At 38.6% G+C, this 24,763-nt stretch overlaps 1 protein-coding gene across 1 annotated transcript in view; it reads left to right on the top strand.

Annotated features, from left to right (window-relative positions):
- The first annotated feature begins 239 nt into the window (after positions 1 to 239).
- DNAJC1 (DnaJ heat shock protein family (Hsp40) member C1) overlaps positions 240 to 24,763 on the top strand; it is a 107,292-nt gene continuing 82,768 nt past the window's right edge. The window contains exon 1 of the mRNA XM_071428841.1: positions 240 to 567. Coding sequence (XP_071284942.1) covers positions 403 to 567 — 165 coding nt within the window. The 5' untranslated portion in view covers positions 240 to 402. The remainder of the gene's footprint in view (positions 568 to 24,763) is intronic.

The following is a 24,763-nucleotide window of genomic DNA, read 5'->3' on the forward strand; positions in this document are numbered from 1 at the left end:
GTCCGTGTCCGTGTCCGTCCTCGCTGTTCCCGGCGGGACGGGGGAAGGGCGGGACGGGGGAAGGGAAGGGAAGGGCGGGGCGGGGCGGGGCGTCCACGCGCACAGAGCTCGCGCCAGGAGCCGCTCGCGCCCTTCCCCCTCCGGCCTCTCCATTGCGCGAGCGCCGGCGGTTACCGGGGCGAGTGACGTCACGAGCCGCGGAGGCGGCGATTGGCCGGGCGGGGAGCACCCCCCCCCCCTCACCCCTCCCCCGCCGTGGGACCGCCGCTGCCGGGGTCGGCCCGGGCCTCGCGCGTCCCCTCAGAGCGGAGCGGCCGCCGCGGCGAGCGCGGCCTCCCCGGAGCCCCCTGGGCACGTCCCCGCTCCGCCCGCGCTCCGGTGCCGCCACCGCAGGCGGGGGTCATGGCCCGCCTGCGGCCCACGCCGCGCCCTCGGCTGCTGCCGCTCCTGGCGCTGCTGGCGCTGCTTGCGCCCCGCGCCCGCGCCTGGGACAGCGGCGACCTGGAGCTCTTCGACCTGGTGGAGGAGGTGCCGCGGAACTTCTACGACTTCCTGGGGGTGCAGCAGGTGAGCGAGGGACCGAGCCCGCCCGCCGCCGCCCCCCTGCCCTAGCCCGTTCCCCGTTCCCGCCGGTCACCGGTGCCCCTGAGCCCAGGGCAGCTGCCCGGCTCCCCCCGCCGGCCCTCGGCCCTCGCCTGGCGCTGTCACCCTCCTCTGCCCTGGCCCCCCGGGCAACGCGCCTGTCCCTTCCCAGCCTCTCCCCTCCCGCTGCGGGGGCTCTGCTCTGCTTCAGGTACTGCTCTGTTGCTTCTCCTTCCTGCCCCACCAGAAATCAGCCCTCTCTCTCCCACACCTTTGTGTGCTCCTACTGCCTGTTGCTTTTCTGAACATATCTCATTTTCTCCAAATGCATCTACAGCCAGACAAAAGTAGCTTCTGGGGTTTTCACACTTCCCATTCATATCGTTGGCATGGCAGTTTCTCACCTTTCCCTCCTTCTGCATAGCTGCTATGTCCTTATCTTAAGATTGTGAATCACCATGTGTTGCGGCTCATATTTCTCTCACCCATGCCGTGTGGTAGACTGTGACCCTTTGCTGTGTTAATGGCTTGTAGATGGTTATATTTGTTTACTTTCCATGTACCTTGGTCATCGTGTGTGGTTTTCACCTCTCTCTGATCAGTAACACCTAATATTATCTTAAAGAATTTGTTATGCACCTTCAGTTAATTTTTCATGCCAGTGTGGTCAAGACAGGAACTCCTGTTAGGAACGCTTTTATCCCATGGTTTGTGTGTACATTTTGGATGTGGTTGCTGGTTTCATTGCTGCTTGGCATCTTCAGCTTGTATCACTTGTCTGGGCTCCCTTATGATGCCCTTTCTTTTCTCTAGATGGTTTGCTCTATGTGTGACCCTACTCGGTGTCTCTACATGCATCTTAACCACTTTTTTTACTTTCTTCCAATCAGCGTTCTTCTCCTCAATAATGAAATACGCAATTCTTTATATGCTGCTACTTCACCCAGAATCTCTAAAAGACATTTTGCTCTTTCTCTGTCTCCTAGTGCATTCTGTACCCCTAATGCCTTCTTTTTCCAGTGCTATATTCTGGGCATTGATCCTATTTAAATGGCTTCCCTGCCAACCTTGAAGTTTATTCTGATGTAGTTCTTGTAGATTTTGAGAGTAATGACTGTATTTTCAGGTGCATTTCACTAAGGCCATGTCTAAAAAGAGAGGGAAGATGTCTGCAATGTATAAGTGTCCAGTTTTGGGAACTACTGGCTGTGGTTGCTCTGACTCTGTTTCATCTCTTTCTTTCCTTCAGTCCTTCTTAAGCATCCAGTGTTAAATACTATGGAATACCATCAACTATACAACCCAGCAAGCACTGCTATTCATGTTTCATTTTCAAGACCCTAAAAATCTAAGTGTTAATTCTCAAAGAAAACTTTAGTGTTAGATAATGTAGGTATGCAAAACTTAGTTTCTGTTAGTGATGTTCAGGTCTGATGTGCAACTCTTTGTTAACATCTTCCACAGTCCTTTCTTCTAGGGCCAAATCTCTACCTTAGCCTGTATGCTTAGCAAAATGTTTAGCAAATATTCTTCTAGTTCACATTTCTACTCTTAGTCATAATGGCAAATTTGCATCACTTGCAGTGTGGGAGCAAGGAAAAAGTTGATGGAAGTGCAACACAAATGAAACAGAGGTTTTTTTTTGGGTTTTTTGTTTAAAGTGTACTTTTTCTTTAAAGAGGTCACTCATCTTGTCATTATAGCCAAGACTGGAAATGTACACATGCAGCAGAATAAACCTGTGAGTGGAATAATGGAGTATGCAGTGTTGGGAGTTGAGCTTCAATAGGAATCTGTAAGATTGGAAAATGCTGTGTGGATTTACAGGTTGTTTCACACTGTATCCTTTGTTCCTGCTGCTTGCTTCTCCAGCTCTGTATCTGAAACTCCCAACAGGATCCTTGTGTCATCCTGAAGGGATGTTGTCCTGCAGTGCCTTGCTCGGCAGCTGCTGCTGTTCAAATTACCTTATGAGAAGGGTAATGGGTCTTGTGACAGGATCAGGGGAAGTGCACAAATTCCAGGTGTGCTGTATCCTACCCTGGATGTCTCAACACAAAGCTGTCTTTTACCATAATATCTCAGTGTGATGTTTGCACATTTCTTCAGGTCTTCTGCTATTTTTTAATACTTTTAATGGAGCTTATTTGTTTTGTATGTCATTATTGGGTTAGTTGGGATGCTTTTGACTATAGTGCTGTAATTTCACTTTTTGTAGTTCTGGTACTAGAGGTTTCCTCCCCCGAGTTCAGGTGGTTTTCTTGTCAACAAGAGTTGACTGTGTGTGTGACAATAGCCTTTATGGCCACTCCTTTGAACTCTTTAATTATCTTTCATTCATTAAGGCTTGCTTTTCCTGCCACCCATTCTTATTTCATTGCCTTGTATCATGTCCTGATAATCCCTTCTTCCTTCATGAACTTCTGGGAGAGGGAGTACTTCTCCATTATGCAGGATGTAACTTCTACATCTGAGATATGGATGCTCAGCTGTGTTTGTTAACAGTACTGTATCAGGGCTGCCAGATTTCTTCTAAACATGTCATCTTGTGTTTTGAAAAAATATAGGGAATGGCTCTAATGCTTCCTTAAGGCATTAGAGCAGCTTAGGTTTTGATGGGAGAATTGTGGCACTGATTGTTGAACTCATACATGATGTCAGAAGCTGATGCTGACCTCAACTGACAAGATGCAGAAGGCATTGTGGGAAGTGCTGTAGCTCTCAAACATGCTTTGGTGAAGCCTCCGCTGTGTGGATTTTTTCACTCAAATTGGAGAGAAATTATTAGGGTTTTGTTGCTGTTCTATACTTGCAGGAATATGGGGTTTGTGTTTTGTCATTTTGAGGGCCTTGTGGAAGCCTCCTGGCATTGTCAGGTAACTCATCCAGCTCTGGTAAGGTGTTAAGTTTGAGCTGCTGCAGTTTTCTGATATCAATGGCAAAGATAGAGGGTGATCTAAACAAAGTGATTGTTGTGGTTCTGAATGTGGAACGACAAAGTAAGAGTAAGATTGTGACTGTCTTGGCTGTTAAATAACTGACCTTTGTTCCTGATTTCAAAGAGGGATGGCTGAGCAATCTTCAAGTGCTCATGGAATGGTTGAGGTTGGAAGGTCCCTTCTTGTCCAACCCCCAAGTGTTAGGGGTGAGCACCTAGATTAAGAAGTATCTGATTTTTATACAAGGACACAATCTATCTATTTTGGTTTTTATCAGATCTAATAGTACCATAGCATGAGGAGGTCTTGCACTGTTATGTTGTTACTATTGCTGTTCTGACCAAGGTTGGAATTGCTCTACCTTCCCTTTCTTTGGTGGTTCTTAAATTGATGATGTAACTAACTTAAATGATTCATATAAAACATTGCTGGTTTCAAGAAGTTGGACCTAGCAGAATGGGGATGTAATCTTGGGCTTGAGAAAAGGTTGCATTTCCCTGTCCCCAAGTGGTTACTGAAGAAAATAGAATCATAACCTCTTGACAAATCTGATGTAATAATAATTTCATTAATCACTACAATACAGCCAGTTTCAAACCAACAAAGGAATCAGGACCAAATAGTATTCATCTAAAAACTCAGATGAAGCAGCAGAATTAAATCAGAGGCTATGCAGACTCAGTAATATGATGACCAGTTACCCGAGAATGAGAACATAGAAATGTGATGTTAACATCTTGGAAAAATTCCAGGAAGATCTGAGAAGCTACAAGCTTGTGTGGTGGACAAATGAATGGGTCAAGTTAATGTTATCATCTCTTACAGATTTTAATAGTTGATACCTTCATGAATGTGATATGCTTTGGATAAATCAACTTTGCATCAGTTGAACCTGTGGCTCTTCTTCCCAAAATATGCTTTTGATTATAGCTTGTTAATATGGCTTCAAAGGAATTATTTGTTCCTCCACTTTTTTTGACTTGCAGCCAGGAATGCACTGCAAGCCTCTGTATGTCTTTTGAAATTTGTGATACAGTTCTTGGATACAAAGGATCTGATAAAAAAAGTTTTAGGTAACAGTTATTTGTGAAGATGTATTAGAATGCATTCCAGCTGTATTGCTGGAATTGAGCTGTGTGTTGTATGTCAGGACAAGGAAGGGCTGCATGAGGCTTTGGCTTCCACTGCTGGTTACATAAGGGAAGGGGTGGGGATGGAAGTTCTGCTAGGCCTGTGCATTGCAGGGAAACAAACACTCTGAGTGCTCTTTGGAGTAGTGGAAGAGGCCCTGGGAGCTCAGGTTCTTGGGGAGAGTTAACAAGTAGGACTTGCTGGCCAGCATGGTGGATAAATATGTAACCTGAAAAATGCTGAGAGGGATATTTTCTTCAGTATTGGCTTATGCCTTTCTTATGGCACACGAGCTTCGTATTGAACCAGGCTCTAATGTGTTTGTGTGCCTTTACTGCAGAGAACTAAGAGTGTTATATCCACTGCAAGATGATGGGTCTGGTAGATGATGCTGTAGCATAAAGTCAGAACTGTGGGTACAGAGCCTGATTTTGGTCTGAAGCCTATGAGACATTGGTATGTTAGCAACTCCAAGAAAATGCATGACATGAAAACCAAGGAGTTGGATATCTATGGCTGTGGGAAACCACAACCTCTCCAGATGAGCTGGATGTGTTGGGCTAATAGGCTTCTTTCAAGAATGCTGGAACAGATGAGCTGTTGTGTACTGTGTCGAGTAGCAGGATCTGACAGGGTTATGTCTGTAGAATGCAATGTTTGCAATGTTTGGTACTGTGGAACTGATGTCCGTACTGTTTGCATTTTGGGGATTTTTTTTTCCTTGTTGTTGAACTAACTCCAGGCTGGCTGCATGGACTCAATGCCTGTTTGTGTTGAAGCATGCTGTTTGCACTCTTGGTTTCACACCTTGTGGTTCAGTTCTCTCTGAAAGGAATCCTATTCATCCACTCCAGGACTGCTTCATGATATGCAGTCAGTAGGTACAATAAAGCAGTTTGATTTACATGCACACTCCTGGGCTGCACTAAAAGTGTGAGGTAGCTGCACCTTTAAGACTGTAGTTTCTAGTAAATTGCTGACACTGAATTGCACCTCTTGGCATTGCTCTGTAAGAAAATGAATGAACACCACAGCAAACTGTGTGGCTTTTATGGTATTATCAAGTGTTACTGGAGATGGAAGAAAACTCTCAGTAAGCTTTCTACGTGGTCTGTTTTATGCAAATGCATTGACTGAGGCGTGCAATGCATACATCACCACAGTTCAAAAGTTGTGAATTTGTATGTTATATAAATAAAGTTCTTGGACATAGATTTAGTATTTTTCAGAAATAATGGTGATCTGGAAGTTACCAGTGTTGTTTTGTCTGATCCTGCTGTAGTTCTGGCTTTGAATGGGTTATTGTCCAGAAAAAAAATCTACATTAAACTATTTTTTTATAGAACTTCTGGGGAGCTTTGAGTACGTAGATTGGTCCCTTCTGAGTGGGAAGAGACAGCTCTCTCTCATGTGTGTCTGTCCAAGGAATACTCTTAAGTCCTCATCAAGAGCAGCCTACCTGTACCCATGCAGTTCTGTCTTTCTTGGCAGGCAAGGTGCACATAGCTAGAGCAAGGAAGGAGGGAAATAAGGAGGGGTAGCCCAGAAAGTCAGCAGTCTGTTTGTTCTTCCCAATGACAAGCTGGAACGCTCTCCATAGATGTATTTTGGTTGCTCTTCTACCACTTCAGGCTGTTTTCCTCCCTGCTGCTTTTTGAGGTTAGAGTATGTGGGTGCAGTGTTGCTAAAATCATGGAGTGTGCATCATCTGCAAACGATTTAGCAAAAATCTAGTAGTTCAGTCTTCCAAGCTTTGGAAGTATTTGATCAAGTAAGACAAAACTTCATTTGCATGTGATTATAACATCATTTCTTCAGATAATTTTGTCAAAACTATGAGCTGTAAGCTATTCTTGCTTTGTTTTGTAAGATTTTTTTATCTTGCATGACAAGATATTCACTGTGACCTTCAAAAGTGTACTGTGAAATGACATGGAGCCGTGTAGCACCTTGGTGTCTCACTCATTTCTGACAAAGAAAAGTTGTTTAGCTGGTGATTAAACATCATGTCTAATGGTCTCAGCCTGTTCTGAGATTGCTTTCTGCTTCTTGTTCAAAGTATGTGTTAAGGAGATCTAAATTGGAAGGCATCAGATTGAAATGCACTGTCAATTGCAACATCAGAATTCTCAGTTAGATGAAATGTTTCCATTTTCTTGCTCCAAGCTTTCAAAAATAATTAACTTCCATAATACACAACTGGGTGATAGTAGTAGCAGACCTTTATTTGAATATTGAGGGATTTTAGTAATTTCTGAAATTGTATTTCTTTTAAGGCCATGAATGTGCTGTCAGCATTGAGGCATAATAGTAATAGTCCATTGCACTGGTTCAAACAAAAATATCATCAGAAAGTCCAGTTTTGTTTCTGGTGGATTTAGCTGTAATGTCAGTTCATTCCATAAAAATAATTGTGTGGTTTTTCTTAGTATGTTACTGGGACACAGCTTTGCATCCCTTTATGGTTAAAAACTTCCTTTCTGAATACGTTACTTGTAAGTTACACATAGAACTGAGATTTTCAGCAGCTCTGGAAACTCTGCTTGTCCCAGAAGATGTAAATTATTAAGGTTGTGTGAAGTCATCATTGATATTATTCACTTGGATCCTGTAGAACAAAGTTGTTTCGGTTTTGAGTAGTTTAATGGCTTGTAAGAGTCACCATAGAGAAGTGCTAATGATAAACTGCAGCATTTGTAGCTGGGGATGGTGCAGGGCACAGGTTTCTGTGTGTTTTGGGATTTTTTTTAAATTGCTGAATTTAGAGGTAAACTGCTGGTAATGTATTCTATTCTGTAAATGCCCTGCCTTTATCTTTTTGTTCAGTGTTGTTGCATATAAAAATGATTGAGACATCTAGACATGTAAAGCTTGTATTTTCCATAAAAATGGGTTTTCTGCATTGTTGCCTATTAAATTTCTACTTGGATGTTGTCCAAGAATTTTTTTTCTTTCAATGTTGTCTCCTTTTTTCAAGACACAAAAGTGCTTTGGAATCTACCAATTTAAGTAGTTTTAAAGACACTTACTCTTAACTTTCCCTGACAATTCATTCATGTAGTACTTTCCTGATTTCTTTCAGGTTATCTTTTTCTTCTTTCTTGCTGTTTAGAAGAACATACAGCAGTAGGAAATTATTATGTTTGGGAACCCAAGGGAGCTGACAGTACTCAAAGTGCAGTAAAAAGGATAAAACAAGCAGTCTTGAGTTGGTTTGGTTTTGGGTTTTTTTCTGTCTGCAGCAGCAATAATGCTTCAGCTCTTTCTCTCTATACTTCTTGTGTCACTAATTCTTTAAAGGATGTATCCATAATAGTTTGATCTTCAAATTGCAGAAGTAAAAAATGGTTTTGGTTGTTTTTTTTTCCCAAGTAGTTCTGTGTTTGATCTGTAATTCATTGAAAGGATTGACCAATTTCTTAGTGTAGAAGAGTAGGTAACCTGTGCTGGTGGCCTTTGGTGCTTACAAAAGCTCTACATTTTATGGTGGCTCAAAATTCATCTCCTTTGCTGAAGTTCTAGGTATGTGCCCATGGTGGTATCTGACACAGCTACGTAATTGATCTAACATGGGATTTTGTAAACAACTTCCCAGTGGGCCTTTTACTACTTGACTGCTGTGGATTGATGTGGATATGATGACTGTAGTCATCATATTTGTCTGTAAAGCTGTGTAAAAAAAAAATAAATCGTAGAGGCAGCCCTAATTTCATTCTGTTGAATGATAAAGCTTTTATGCTCCATCTACAGTCATTTTACAATTAAGATAAACAAGGTTTTCTAATCAGATCTAGAGAAAACTGTAGCTTCAAGGGAGATATTTGGAGGTATCTGTGGTGCTATTTTAACTTTAGGTATGGGGTAAAATTTAAAAAATAAAATGAGAATTCAGCATATAAGATGTTCCTTAATTGGTTTGGTGCTTCTTGTGCTCTTAGCAGAGCCGGCAACAAAGAGTCTGTGGTGCTGTTGCACAGCTGAGCCGGTGAGAATGAGAGTGTAAGTGATAACAGAGGGGTTTATTTTGTCTCTAAGAATGGGTCTGATACACATTAATTTCCTCCTTTTATTCATTTTAATATCTGAAATGTTTTGGTTTTCCACAGAATCCTAGTGGGCTAACAAAATTCATGCAGCATATGAAAATCTGCAGGTTTGCTTTTGATTTGCTGCTTAGTCTTTGTGCTTTTCCTTAGCTAGCTGCTGTGCAGGTTAGAAGTTTGCTTCTCTTTTGGTTTTTTTTCCCTTGCAGTGTAAAATTGTTGGGTTTCGCTAAATTATGAGGAGATTTGGGGTTTCTGGGTTTCTTTTGTTTATTGTTTGTATGTCAGTCTTGTTTGGATGTTACTAACTCTGTGTAAAAGTGATTTGTAAACAGTCTCACATACCTGATAATGTGTTGTACACATGGTATATGTTATAGCTATGCAAACAGTAACAGTTTAAAGTGGGATTGTGTATTCCTGGGCTCTCATCTGAGGATTTGCTTAAGTGCAGATTTCCTAAATGACCTAGTTGCAGGCCTTGCAAACTGTTCTTACTGATGTCAAATGAACAGTGGGGTGAGAAGTGAAGAAGGTTCATTTGCAGTCCCTGATAGATCTGAAACTCATCCTTATCAGTGTTAATCTGGAAAATTTGTGGAAGAAACCAGACGATGCATAGGAGCTGTTGAAATAAATTTGCTTGGCAATGTTTGTATGACTGCAGAGAGAAGGAAAAACTAAAGGGGTCTTGCCACATGGGCTGTAATTATGAAATGCTGCTGTCTCCAATACTGTAAAGTACTTTCACTTGTTGAAGGAAGCATTCAGTACTGATGAGAACATGAGAAAGCTGTGAAATAGCCTTATTGCACTGATTTGGGTCGAATAGCTTCTCCTTTAAGGGACAATGATTGTTTATACCTACCCATAAAACTATTGCAAATGATTTTTTTTTGCGTGTGATTGATCAATGCTTTATTACGTTTTATTTATTTATTTAGCCTAAATTGGTTTTATCAAACTGATTTAGGCTAGCTTTTATATTCAGTAATCACCATTTCAAACTCAGTGATTTCTGTAGTGTTCTTCTGTGGGATATAAATGCTGTGATGGGAGCGTAAAAGAGTTTGTATGCCATTTAACTTTGTGACAGTCTAAGTCATATTATGAATTGCTTTACTGGATGTCTAGCAGTGGCTGCCAAAATGTTATACTACAAAAAAGTCTGTAAAATTTAATCCTACATGGAAGCCTCTTCCCATTTCCTATTAAGATTTAATAAAAATCTTATTCAATTCATGCATTTCTTTGAATTGATTTAAAACTTGAAATAGATGTGTTTTCCAGTCTGAGTCTACCTATCTATTGAATAAAAAGTATTTCTTCTGTCATGATGTAACTCGTGTGGCTTGCAGTTTCTGTTCTACTTCAGAATTTTCTATTTCTTCTTTAGTAGCCTTGCAGTTTCTGTTCTACTTCAGAATTTTCTATTTCTTCTTTAGTAGCCTTGCAGTTTCTATTCTACTTCAGAATTTTCTATTTCTTCTTTAGAAGCCTTTCCACACTCCAAGCTAAGTCAGCAACATTCAAAACAAAGCAAAAAATTCAAATGTTGGCTTGTGTCTGTTGAGAATGGAGTTTTCATAGTTGAAGTACAGATTGAGGGGATCAGCCAATCAGTTGTTTTTTGCAGCTTACGATGGTGAAAGAACAAACTTCTTCTGTATATAAATTGTGTACTGTATTTGGAAATTATTTATAGCTGACTTATATTTATTCTCACTTACATGGTACAGAGTTCCCATGCTGGAGGGCACTATTACTCCATGTAGTCAATATTTTTGGTCTTTGTGTTTTCTGGTTGAGTAATACTAGGTGCTTAATTAGAAAGCAGTTGTGTGAGTTTTTGGTTTTGTTTTAAAGGAAATAAAAATTAAACTAATTGTCTGCTGGAGAGATAGAGACTTAACTTATTACTGACTTAAGAATTTCATCAATCATGATGAGTTAGGCCTTTTATACACTTACCTCTCTTACCTACAAACAGATATGATCTGTAGACACCTTAATTTTCTGGAGGAATTGCAGACCTCTGTTTAATGACCTTAGATTAAAGGACAATAGCTGCTGTATCAGTTAAAAAAAATAATGTGATTTTTAGTGCACTTGAGAGTACTAAACACCCTTGCCTTATCTGGCAATAGTCTGGAATTGTCTTGAGCAATGCATCCTGATGGTCAGTGAGGGCCTGCTTCCATTGCATAGTATGGGTGTTTGTCACCAGTTAGGGTATCCCTCCATGTCATCCATAAGCTCCTTGGATACCTTGAAGGAATGCTGTCAATGTACTGTCTGTTTCTACTCTTGTTTCTTATTGTTTATGCACTTCTGTATTATCCTTGCACTTCTTTCTTTAATAAAAGCAATGAAACCAGTGGCAATAGATGGTGTCACTGGGGAGCACATGTGAACATAACCATGTTTTGCAATCCATTTTCCCCCCGTACCTTTCAGCTGCCACAGTTTTTGATTAACAATGTTCAGAGGTGCATTCCTGGTGGTACCTTTCAGTCTGGTGCTGTACAGTGGATTTGTAGAACTGTCAGCAATGTCTTGGGTAACTTAGTGATTTATGCTTGCTAGCTGCAAGCTCTGCTTTGTGAGGAAAGGTGTAGTTTAAGGCAACAGTCTTAGCTACACTAAATCTTACCTCTCGCTTTTTTGCTAGATCACTTGGTTTGGTAGTCCCTTGCTTGTGTCTGGTACCTACCCAAAACATTTAGCATCACTGCATGCTTGGCTCTTCAGGTTGTCTTTGAAAATGCTGAATGAAGCCAGTCTCAGCACCAATCCCCCAGCAGGAGACCTTTCAGCTGCCTTTTCTCTGCCCTGAAGACTGGCCACTAGACCTTGCTTTTTGTACCCTGTTCATTAATTTTCTTTTTGTAAGACTTTTTCCTCCCATCTTGTGTTAAGTTAGTCACTTTAATAGCCTTTGGTATGGAACCTTGTCAAAAGCTTTTTAAAAATTGTCAGGTCCCTGGTGGCATTTTCTTTGCAGCACTGGCTTATCTTCCTCACCTGAAGGTGTGCAGTTTTTTATATACATTTATTTCAACAGTCTCAGGTGATAGTTATGGTCCTGACTTATTAGTATGTAGTTTGCCTTTTTGGGGTAATATGTCTAATACATATTTCAAGTTGAATTCTCTTCTCTTGACCTGCAAGGAACACAATTGGTGTGAGAATCTCTTGAACATCTCCAACAGAGAAGATTCATTAAGTAAATTATGAAATTACTTGTCTGTCTGTAGCTTTGTTCCTAAATGAAACTTTTCATATTTTTCATCAAGCGGTCTCTAACATTTTGATTTTGATTACATCTGAAGAAATAAAAGGGTTTTGAAAATAAAATAAATTGACACTCTAGTTTGCTTGAACAAGTACAAAAGTCCTCAGTAACATGCTGGAAAGAAGTAGCAATGCATTTTCTTAGCTATGCATTCCATGAATTCTAATGGAACTGGCACAAAAATCCACCACGCTGCTGTTGTGGTTGTTTATTGTTAGAAGGAAGAATAGCTGCTGTTATGCCATTTTTCCTGTTTGATTAACTGCTCCACATGAATGATTGAGCACATTTTCATAGGAACCCAGGCTTTTAACTGAGATATCCATAGGGAGTTCAGGAACATATAATCTGCTTCTGGTCCCTTTGCTTTGGTTACTGGTCTCAACTCTGTAACATCAGTCATGGACAGTAGTTCTCTTTTCAGGCAGCAAGACAGAGGGTTTGGGCTTGTATTACTACTTGAGTTAAGACTTGAGCAGAGTTGGTTTGTGTCCTGTCATCCCTCCCCTCCCTCCTTTTTGACTCACTGTTCCTTTATACCATAGTAAATCTGTGAATTTATTATTTCTGCAGCAAAGTTCTTACTGTGATGTACTTAAGTATATTGTTTTGGAAACAATAAGAATATTTTAATCCAGTTATTGTAATTCTGATGGTACCACTTACTTGCTATGTCTTTGCTTATTCCTACTGGTTTATGCAAGATTTTGGTATTGCATAAATCACAGTGAAGACTTCAATTTTGTGTTTTCTGTCAGGTGTTGGCATTGTGAGGAGAAACATGACAGGATTTTATGAAATACCCTCACTTCCAGAAGTTTTTAAAAGGTAGAGACTTGCTGAAATAACTTTTGCAGCAGGGAACTTGTTTGAAATAGAGGGGCTTTAATTGAACATACTAAAGCTAAAAGTTGTATCAGATAAAGAGTATTGAATTTCAAGTTTTCAGTACAGTTCTTTATTGTATAATCAATTTTCTTATTCTTCTAAATAGAGTTGATCTGTTTATTGTTCAGGGACATAATAAAGTCATAGTTCTAGGTCCTATTTAAAGGAATTAAACTCTGTCTCTAATCCTGTGCATTGCTTCCATGCTGTGCATGCACCTTCACTATCATCAAGAAATGAGAATTTATGGTAGACTGTGCTGTTTGCTAGCATCTGCATGTCTGATGTGGTACATTGAGAAGTCAAATTTGAAACACAAGGAAACAGTATCTAGAAAGAAGTGTGGGGTAATGAAAGATGAAATCAGACTGTTTTCTGGGAACAGTGGTTTTGTAGGTACAATGTACTGGGTGCAGAGTTTAGATGGAGATTTTGTAGCAGAGGTGTTGGTGGTAAATACTTCCTGTTTTAAATTCCATTTGGGATTGGCTCTTTAAGGCTGAAGTTTGTCTTAGTGTGACAGCAAATTGCAATGTATAGTTAGCTTTATCTTGATTTTTAGGTAAAACTAATATTTAATTCTCTCAGTCTCTGAAGGTGTATGTTTGAGTGGACTGTTTTTACATCCAAAATGTTTAGGTAATACTATATTCTCCAATAAAAAGGGATAGAGTTGGAGAGAAATACATTTGAATTGAAAATCATGCCCTAACAATAAAGTACTTTAATCTTGATATTTCCTATTTTAAATCTTGTTGTTTTAAAGTTTTCAGTACAAAACCTTTGTTAGCATTCATTTCATAATATCTGAAGTATAAAAAGTAAATTGGGACACCTGTTTAAAAAGTGCTCTTGCATAGGTTGCCATTGTGCATTGCAGAATGTTGACTTCCCTTGTAATGTATTTGTGAAAATAAATGCTGCTTAACATTGAATATGGATATCCACGTTTTCTTTCTAAGAAACATTCTTTCATTTGCCTTCTGTGTGTTTGACTTCCTCAAAGTTCAGATTTTTAACACAAAAAACCTTTGTTTTGAAAAGAAAATATGACTGGTATTTAGACAACTGTTAGCAGGGGCATATATCCTTAAATTTCTGACCGAAAGGAAGCAGAAGGCTGTAAAATGTGTCTTCACTTCTGGAATATGTAAGATGCGTTCCTGTAGCTTCTGGGGTCTTTTCTAACAGATTAACTCAAAGACACTGTCATTGAATTAATGGTATCCCATTATTATCAGGGTATTGGTTATCCTGTCTGCTGTCATGAGATATGAGAGCCTTACATGACAGCTGGTTAGACGTGATTGGATTGATACTATGGCCAGGAACGACAGTACTGGACTAGGTTGCTTTCTGAAATTGATTTCTCCGTCAAGATAGAATTGTATCTTGATCAAGTATTCAATATTTTGCAATTCAGCTAAGACAAATATACAAACTATTTCCCATTCCAGTTACAAGTGTAGAACTTGTCGTACAACCGAACACCCACCCCACCCCCAATTTACGCCGGGGTTGCTTGTGCAGCCTCAGTGTTTGGCTGCAAGGCTGAAAGGAGTGCATATATTGTAGTCATTGCCATGCTTCGCCTCAGTATGAGAGTCACAGCATAGTTTAGTAAGATTTTTTTTTCTGTTCTTAAGGGGTAGCTTGCTGAGCCAGAGGTTCCTCTTGGACTCTCCATTGGCATTGGCAAAGGGTGGATGGATAAAAAGATTCACATATAAAAAAACTAGCACTGTTCCCTCTGACATGCTCCTCCCCTCCCCAATCTATTAGTGGATTTAGGCATGAAGGTGAGAATGCCTAAAAAGATGGAGTCTCGTATGAGTTGGCAGAGCTGAAAAATAACAAACTGTCATGATAAAAATCTATTGTTTGTCCAGTTAAATAGTGAAACCTGTAATGCCAGTTAAAGATGAGATGGTATGAAGTGGTGGTAAAAAGAAAAATTAAGACTCCATGAAGGACATTGATCTCTCAGATACTCTAAAAATATGGAAAAATCCAATGAAATGCAGAAATTAACAGATCTTTCCCCCTCCTTCCCTGCTTAACTGTTGGGGTTTTTTTTGGTGTGGTTTTTTTTTTTTTTTTTTTTGTGAGCATGACAATTAATACAAAAGGCATTAGCTTGTGTGCTAGGCTATGGTAAGTGTAATGCAGGTAATTTTTCAATCTAGAAAAGGCTGTTCTGACTCTCAGCCCAAGGTGTGTGCTCTGGGATTTTGGTAGTAACAGATTCATATATTGGCAGTAGGTACCTTGGAAATAGGATTAGTTTTCCCAAAGATTCTGTCTTGCAATGACTTGGTTAAGGAAAAACATAATTGCAAGAGGTGAAATAATGCTCTAGATGAGCTGTACTAGTGTAAAATCTGTCAGTTACCCTGATGCACAGTGCAGGGTGGCACTTTGCTGAGGCCCAATGCTCTGGCAAGAGGAAGGAGAGCAGAAGAATAGTGTGAGCCAGCATGTGCTTGGAATAGCAAGCTACTCCAGGGAAGTTTCTTATGCTCAGTCTTGTTGGCTGCTTAACAGGCTTGAGGCCTTCTGTATTCAGTTTTTAAGATAATTACCTAATTGGTGATTTTAGCAAGAATTATTGCATGTGCTCTAATATTGTGTTTCTTTTCAAGCATCAGGAAAAGTGCTGCAGTTTCTAATATAGCCCAAGGAGAGGAGATAATCTTTTGATGACATCTTGAAGTTGCATCTTGCTTATTATGCTGTCCTTTGTTTTCTGTTTAAGTTGGACCTTGGTGGTTTTATTTGGATAAAGTGTGGACACCTATCCCATGTTCTGACAAAGCTTGGTGCAGATGATATTTTGGATGAGTTGATTTTAAATTTCTAGGCCACAGCCTTTCTTCTAGAGTCCCAATGATAGTAGCATCTTGACAGAGAAGAGCAAAGGCAAGTTTTCTTCTGCTACCACTAGGATAACACCTGTAGCCCCAGAAAGGAAGAAGATGCTTCCTTGTAGACTTCCTGTGTGTTTTGTTTTAGTTCAGCTTTGTTATGTTATTAACCCAGAAGAGATGCAAACAAAACTTCAAAATTACCTACACTTATAATTTTTCATTTCATCAGTCTCTTCATTTCTCTCTAGACATCGTAACAGATCTGCCTACAAGGACTTGATGTGCTAGATTAATATTTGGCAACGGGTTTACAGTTTTTGCTGCCATTAGCTTGCTGGACTTCCTGGTGGTTTTGTTGTTTTGATTTTATCCTCTTTTTTGTCATTTTCCCCCCAAATGAAATCCCCTTCTTCAAACTGTTAGTCCTAGAATAATGATGAAGTATGAGACAGTTAAGTAAATGGTTTCTTGTTCTTTGGTATGCCTAAAGCTGTTTTTCACCCAGCCAGTACTGAGGGTTTCATTAATGAGGGCGGTGTCCGGGGTCCCTGGTGGCCGCAGCTGAGAACTGCTGTGCTGTTCTGATGCTCCAGTGCTGTTACAGCTTTGTGAGTGCATCCCAGGAACCTTCTGCAATGCAGTTCTGGAGCCAATAATTGCTCTCTATTCTTTGAGGGCATTTTCCATGGCTTCTCTTCTAGTTGTTTTTTGGTTTTCTTTCGCTCTAATTTTTAGTGGCTGCAAGAATGAGCAGTCTGAGTCCTCTCTGTTCTGCTTGGGTTATACTGTACTTTGCCTTCTGAGTTCTTTTCCCTTTTTATTTGTCCTCTCATTAAGAACTAGAATTATCAATCAGGGATACTTTACAGGCATATCTGTAACTTTTAAAGCACCCTTTCTCTGGTTACTTTTCTTATCAATGTGTTTGATTCTTCTGAGATGTCTGCAGTCAGTTCAAACTACATGTAATCATGTTTGGGAGGAAAAACTAAGGGTTTTAAAATTTCTTGTTAATGACCAATGTCTTCTCTTTGTCACTCCTAATCTTAAAGGTCATCTATTTTCTTTACTGTGTGTTTGGTTGGTTTGTTTTTAAATGTATTCCTGCTGCTATCAGATTTTACTGTGGCTTTCACTGCTCATCATAAATTCAGTCTGCCCTTTCAGCTTGGGAGCTAAAGTGGTTGCATGCACCCTGGTTAACTTACATTTCAATTACTTCAGGAACACCCTCTTTGTCTAATCCCTATGCTTTCTGTAACTGACTGTCTAAAATTGGGTTTGGCTTTTCAGTTGGACCTGGAGATGAATTGCCAAGCAACAGGCACTTAGTGTTGCCTTGATATTAAAGCTACATGTGGCTTTGGGCTGCACTTTACAGTTGCCCTGTATATTCCCATTTCTATTTTAATCCTTACATAGTTTGGCATTGTTGGTAGTGCTTTTTTATTTATTTGGTTTTTGTCTTTGTCAGTTCACTGATTTCTGTTCAGTTTTTTAGTCTCTTCTTATTCATGTAATTCCTGAAGATCCGTTTTTACTTCTGCCTGCCAGAATCAGTTCTAGCCCTCCATTTCCAACACTGTAGAAGAAATAATTGTCTTAAGTTTCCCAGTATATACTTTTATTATTTGTGGCTTTTAAAAGTTATTCTCAAATAAATACTTGATGTGTTCTAAATTTCAATATGTAGGTGTTATACCAATTATTATTCTGAAGGAGGATTTTTTACAACTATGTTTGAAAATTTCTGGTCTAGAAATGAAATGTCTTTGGATGAGCAGGCTGGGTTCCAGGGACAAGCAAACACAGAAGTCAGATCTTTCAGACTGACCTCTTCCAGCTGGAAAGTTTGACTGTCTGGAGGTTGCTTTTTAAATGGCACAGATTTATCAGACTGCCTTGTGTGAGCCTTCTTTTCAGCAGAGCTCGCTCTGCTCAGTTAGAGGTAGGTAAGTGGCCACCCAGTACTTACACAGATCAGGTTGAAACTGTGGACTGCTGGACAGAGGATTTGGTAGAAGTAAATCAATAGTTCTTTCTTTACCAGTGAAGTAATGATAAGGCATAGAATATCTCTGCTATCAAAACTGTTGTTGGTTTTGGGGTTTTTTTCCTGTTCATTATTCCTCTTTCTGTTTTTAGATTTCTGTGACAGAAGTTGAATTCCTAAGCTCCATTGCATGTGCTGGTCACTATTCTGTCTAACAGGACAACACCAAGAAGTCTTTGTACTTTATATTATGCTGTGGGCAAAATACCCAATTGGAATGACTGCTGAAAAGAAAATGTAGTGAAATAAGATTGTGTGCCTGCAGGAGCACATAGAAACTCTTAGTGCAGTGACACTGGATGTGCACTGGGAGGTTTATTGCAGTGCTATTCCTTGGTATTCCACCAAGGCCATGGTGGAGACCTTGTGGGCTTTCTGTAACTCAGAGCACTCTATGTGGAAGTGATGGGCAGCCATGGGAGTAGTTGTACCATAACTCACTGAGGGTTGAAATTGAAATAATCAAAGTCTTGCAGCCTGGGTCCATTCTGCTGTTACTTTGTTAGTTCTTTTTCCTATTTATTTGATCTAGACAAACCCTCCCAGTTTTTTGGTGTGTTGTGTGCTTGTCTCCCAGTAGGTCACTTGTGATTGTAGAGCATTACATAATCTTCTCCTGACATAACATATGTCCACAGTTGATTACAGCTGTGGAGCACAAAGAGACTGACATAGCTGCATACTTGCTGCATTAGACACTGCTGGAGAGATGAGCTGCTGTTTCACTCTTTCTTTTGAGATACTGCCAATAGGCAACACAAAGTCTGAGGAGATATTTGTGCTGTTCCTGCTAATTATGTTATGAAATTCTTCCTAACTGCCAAATTAAATATTATTAGTGTCAAGCATTACGTATATTATTCCTTTTAAAGAAATAAATTCTTTTATTGTGATGCCTTTCTTTTTCAAAATCGAGTGTTGGGGAATATGGATTTAGATTTTTATTCTGTGCAATTTGAAGTAAAAATAAAGCTTACAAAAAGAGATCTGAAACCATTGCTGAATTTATTGTGTGAGGCACTATAGTGCTCTGCAGTAGATATACCAGAACTTCAATGAGAAGAACCATAAAGATTGTCAGTATTCAGTAATTATAGTTATCTCTCTACCATACTGATCATTTAATCTGATGATTGAGATTTTACATTTTTAAGTTCAGTTTGGGTTTCTTACCACTTGATGGCAGTGAAGGAGCTAGTGTTGCCGGGCAAAGGTTCAGGGCAAGAACCATTATGAATAACAAAAGAGGAGGTACAAAGGAAGCCTCTGACATTTAATATTGTTCACATTTCTAGGTGATATTACATATACCACAAATGACAGTAGATGGAGAAAAGCCTCTAGATGGAGCTTCAGTACTTTCAATGGGGGAGAGATTTCTATACTCAAGTGGCTTCCTCCTATTTATAATAATTGTTTCTAACAACAACTTTTCCATTTAGACCTGGAATGATACCAGACGTTATCAATAAGTAATGTCAGTGCTTCTGCTGTTATAAGCATGCTACTTGAAGAACATGCAATTCTGGAATTTTTCTCACACCTTCTGTTCAAATCCTACAACTTCTCAAGATTCTTAATAATTCCCAGGTATTGTTAGAAACGTGTTTTGTTAAACAGATTAAGGATCAACATAATTATTCAAGATTTTTTAAAAAGAAGGTAGTTGGATTTCACTGGTAACCAAAAAGAGAAACTTGAAAAATACTGTTCACTGGAAACTGCCCTGCAGTATTTACTGTTGTGCATGGTCTAGTCCATTGAAGAGGTGTTTGTTGTAACATTAAATATTATAATGCACGGATGTGTGTTTGAGGCTCTTTATTAGTGAAGGTTCTTTTGCACTTCCTACACCCATGTACACCTCTTGCCAAGCTGGTATGGGGAAATGAACCATATAATGGCCCTGCTGTAGTAATTGGCTCCACATGGGTGGACTCTAGTCCACAGACAAAACCTTATTTGAAGTAATTGGTGCTTTGTGTAGGTACAAGGGTCTGTACACGCAGATTTATTTTGGATCCTGGGTCAAACCTTGGCATTAGTAAAGGTTTCAATTTCATGCAGTGTCTTTGACGTGTAAGTAATTTTGAATGAGTATCAAAAACATCCATGCAGATGCAACCTGACTGAACTTTTTTGTTAAATACGCATAGCTAATATTTTGCAGTTATATTTTTGATTGGATGATAAGTAAAGAACTTGGTTTGTTAAGTTTTCTATGTGAGCAGCCTGTTACTAATTTAAGAGAATGTCAAAAAGCAAACTCTAAATTTGCATAATTATCAAATATTTTAATCATTATCAGCATTATTCTAGTTCTCTAATAGTATTATATAAACTCAGAGTTAAAAATAAGTTAAAATTGCCAGAGCTATCAAATGTTTATTTTGGTTTCAGATGCCATTCTTATTTTTAAAAGGCTTTAAAGCATGTTATTCTTCATAATTAGTATTATTCCTCATATTAATGTTATTCCTCATATTAATGTTAGCAATTGAAATTGATGGACTGCTATGCTGCTTAAGTGTAATGGCAGCCAGAGCAGACTTACTGGGGAAAATTCCAGTTTATTTTATCAAATAAATACCAAATAAAAATTCTGTCAAGTGGTGGAAAGAAAAGGTTAGAAGATGGAGTCAAAGTTAGTGAGTATTTAGAATGATGGTTTTAGTCAGGGGAGACTCATTTGCTGGAAATGCCCTTGTGAGACTGTAGCATTTCATCTCTGGCATTAGTTTGTTGTGTGGCATAAAATGGTGTTGGAATGGGTTTCTTCTCAATGCTGTTTTCAGTAAGATTTGTTAGAAAACAATGTAATTTTACTCCATTACATGGTACGGCTGCATCTATTTAATGTCATTGGAAAATCTTAGCTACTGTGGTGCAATACAATTTTATGATAAGGTGGTGCAAGCTTTTCTAGCTGCTACTGTTCAATTTGGGGGAATCTGAAATTTGAAAGATACAAGAAAATTATAGCAGCATTTGAGACATCAAATCTGTTTCAAGAAGTTAATGTTAACCTTACTGTGTTTTGCTTGCCAGGATGAACAGCATAAATGCTAAAAGTCAGATATGGGAAGAATACATCTATTTGTGCAAAATAAATTTTATATTTCTAGGTGATTGTTAAGAATTTTAGCAAATGTAACTTATAAGAAAAATCTGGTTGGTTGGTTTGGGGTTTTTTTGTCCTAGAGATAAACTTATCTAGCTGATGGGCAACTTATTCAGGGGTGCATGTTATATGACTGCATACAATTGTTAAATATTGTGTGGGAGAAATCACATTTTATAAAAGGGGGAAAAAAGGCTGTGAGTATAATGCAACTCTCGTGCTTCCTAGAGGGTAACTAGTTTGTGCTAAATAGTTTCTATATTAATCAGTGCAGTAGTAGCAAGTCCCCAGAAGCAATGTGTTACTTTTATTTCTCCTTATCTGGTAAAGAGTTGCCAATAATAGTAAAGGTCTCAATTTCTAGGTTTTATCTCTGTGGAAGTCAGCAAATTCATATTGATCTTTTTAAAATCCTCTGGCCTTTTTCTTTTACTGTGCTAACACTTGGGATAATTTTTGCCCTGAAACTGTCTCTTGGTTATATCTTTATATTAACTTTATCATTAAAACTTTGAGGTTTGTTGATGGCATTTTTATTTATCCTTGACTGCTGAGCAAATCCCAAATGGTCACTTCCTGTGTGGGCAGAAGGAACAAGTCAGTTCTTGGAAAAGGCATAAAATGGAACAAATTACCAACCAGTATCTGGAGTTAATAGCCTTGAATACTCCTATGTTTACTCTGATGTGTATTTTGAACAAAGAATGCCCTTTATGTAGGCAATACTTCACTTTGTAATTTAGAAATAAAAATGCCTTACCAGAACTGAATACTATTGTGAAGTTCATTTTCACATTTACTTGCTTTTTAATAGTGATAGAGGAGATTCACTATTCAAAGCTACTGAATTACTGAAAATAATCAGAAGTTTCCCTTCAATGAAGAGACCTTCTAAACAATTATAATTTATATTAACAATTACAGAATTCAGTAACAATTCTTTGTTATAATTGTAGAATAATAGAAAAAATTATAAAACTGGTTATAGAAAACTGTGTAATGATTAACATTTATTGAAGTGTTTAGTGAGAACAGAATAAATATGAAGAATTGAAAATTGCTCATATAATTAACTTTATGTTTTATTTTGCCATAAGAGAGCCTTTCAGAATTTGAACTTCTGTTGCAATTTATTTATGTGGTGAACAGCAAGTTTTTTGTTTGTGTGCCCTTATTCAATACTCACTTATATTTCAGACTCAGCTAAAGATTTCTGTAGGCTCATTTCATAAAGCAAAATTTTTCAGTTTACAGATGTGAGTCTGACTGGAGATCTGTAAATATTATCCAATTAAAGTTTAGCATGCTTGTCAGTTTGGGATTATAATTCCATCAGTATTTAGGCAGCAGTAGCATTTAACTCCCATGTAAGTATATGCATGAGTCCTAGTATTCCTGAAAACTTGTGTAGGTGGAATTTCAGTATTTAAAACAATGTTGGTTTAATTGCATACAAGTTTTGATTGCCCCATGTGGGAATAGTATGGTTCTATATTTTAAGTTATTCTTTTATATAGTGCAGGGAAACTGCATCAATTATAAAATACAGGTCAAAAATATTACTACAATACTTAGAGTCCTGTGGCTTTTTTAAGGAAAGGCTTGGATTAGTCATGTTTATTCAGCTTAATGGAATTTGTCTTCCAGGGTATATAAAGCTTTTCAACTCTTAGTCAAATGTTTTGTGTTTAATGTGATAAATATAGAAGTGATATAAAGTATTGCAAGTATTGATACATGCTAACAATGCCATTCACATAAGTAAAATGGTTCTGGATTATTTATAACTTCTGAAAATGTGCCTCACAAATTATATTTCAGTAAGATTCCAAATAATTTGGTTAAAAAATTGTTGCAGTTATTTGTGATCTAAAAGTAGACATCTCCATTTGTTTTTCTGAGTACCCTCTCATGTAGGGAACTTCTCTTGAATTATTAAGGAGGAACTTTGTTGTACCATAAGAGAATTAGTAATTAAAACACTTTACCACTTTCTCATGTGGCTGCCATTATTTTTAGAATCTCATTACTTTCATTATACTTGAGAGATTTTGGAAGGTGCTGGGACTTGGGCTGCTTTGTCATAGGTGATAAAAATACATAAGCCTTGCAGAAAGTGCTTGGTAAATACTTCTGAGTCTTTTGAGACAAAAAGTACATTTTCCTGTAAGAGAATCATCAGTTGCATGGACACTGTGTTTCAGACCTGTCCGTCTGCACCCAGGCTCATCTGCTTTAAATACATGCAGTCTCCTTTCCTTCCCTAATTGATGCACTTGCTTTATCAATTTCTCCAAACCCTTTTACAGTGATATTCTGTGTCTGTGAAGACACCAGTACTACTGTACATCTCACAGAAATGTTACACTTAAAAGGAAAAATCCATTTATGTTCTATTTGTGTTAAGATCTGTAATTTGAAATAGGCAAGTTGTTAACTAGCCAGATTGTTCTGCAGTTTAGTGGAGCCTGTTAGAATCAAAATGATGCTTCAGAGAGCTGGGGTTTATTTGAAGGGAGGGGGGAAAACACTGCTTGTGAGTTAGTATTATAAAGCAAGTCTGCATTGGATATGCAAATTTTTATTCCTTTCTGAATCTGCTTGTTTCTCTGTCTTTTTGTACTGCAGCCATGTACCTTAATATCACTTTTAAAAGAACTAGGAACAAATTTCTGGGGCTGCATGCTCTAAAATTAGGGAATGTCAGTTTTCAGAATGTTTCAAATCTTAATTTGGTTTCTTTGTGCTTGTTCATTGTGATGATTTTTAATTCACTACATTATATTCTACAGGGTCTTTACTTATTCAGGCTCAGGGAGAGATCTGGCCCCAGTGCAGCTTCAGGCTTATGTATTGAAAGAGACTGTTGTCTGTAAAAACTGTTTAACCTGTAGATGTTGAGGGTATGTAGAGAGTGGGGGAGAAGATTGCGGGGGGAAATGGTTTCATGGGTAAGCTAGTCAGACGAAAAGTGCCCTTGAGGATTGAATTCTGTTCCTCTCTCTGCCACAGAATTCCTATGTGATGCTCGGCAAGTCGTTTAAACGAAACTTTTCCCAAGTGGTGACTAATTGATTTGAGTGCTCTGCAATTCTGGTTGCATAATTTGAGGTACTAGGGCCTTATATGCAGAAATGCTGAGGGTTTGCAGCTGCAGCTGAAGTCGATTAAAGTCTGTGCCCTGAATGTATGAAATGTTGTTTGATACCAAGCACTTGGAAAAATCATATCTGAGATAAAATTAGCACCTGAGATTACTGATGATTTTACCTTAATCTGTGCCTCATTTTATGATATATTAAAAAAGGTAAGTAATGTCCACTTGTCTCTTAAGAGACTACAGTGGTGAATAGTATTGATGAACTGTGATGCCATCAAGATGGGCTTCAAAACAAATAGCCACAGCTTCCAAACATGTCTGAACAGCATGCAGCTATGAGCAGATGAGGCCACACATGAATAAATGTGTGGAGAAAAACCCTGAATAGCTGCTCGCTGGGTAAGCACTCATCTTCTGCGTGTGGCATAAAGACAGAGTGGCAGGAGTAACAACAGATTGTAGTTCCTTTTCAGGGAATCACGGAGTTCTTCCCAAATCCCCTTTACTTGTTCGGAATATTCATTATTGTTTGTAGCATGTATTATCTTTATCATATTTCTGTTATCTACTAATTTTTAAATGGTAAGTTTACATTTTAGATGGAATTAAATTCAAATTAACCTCTTATCTTTTGGCAGTCTCATCATTTTCTTAACCATACATTCTCTTGCTACTTATAAAGTTTCATCCTTTCTCTTGATTCAAAGAACAAAAACAGAATTTGACCAAATATTTTTATCTTTT

The sequence above is a fragment of the Agelaius tricolor genome, unplaced genomic scaffold, assembly GCF_023055355.1.
Source record: "Agelaius tricolor isolate 1412-34295 unplaced genomic scaffold, bAgeTri1.0.p SCAF_6, whole genome shotgun sequence".
Lineage (NCBI taxonomy): Eukaryota > Metazoa > Chordata > Aves > Passeriformes > Icteridae > Agelaius > Agelaius tricolor.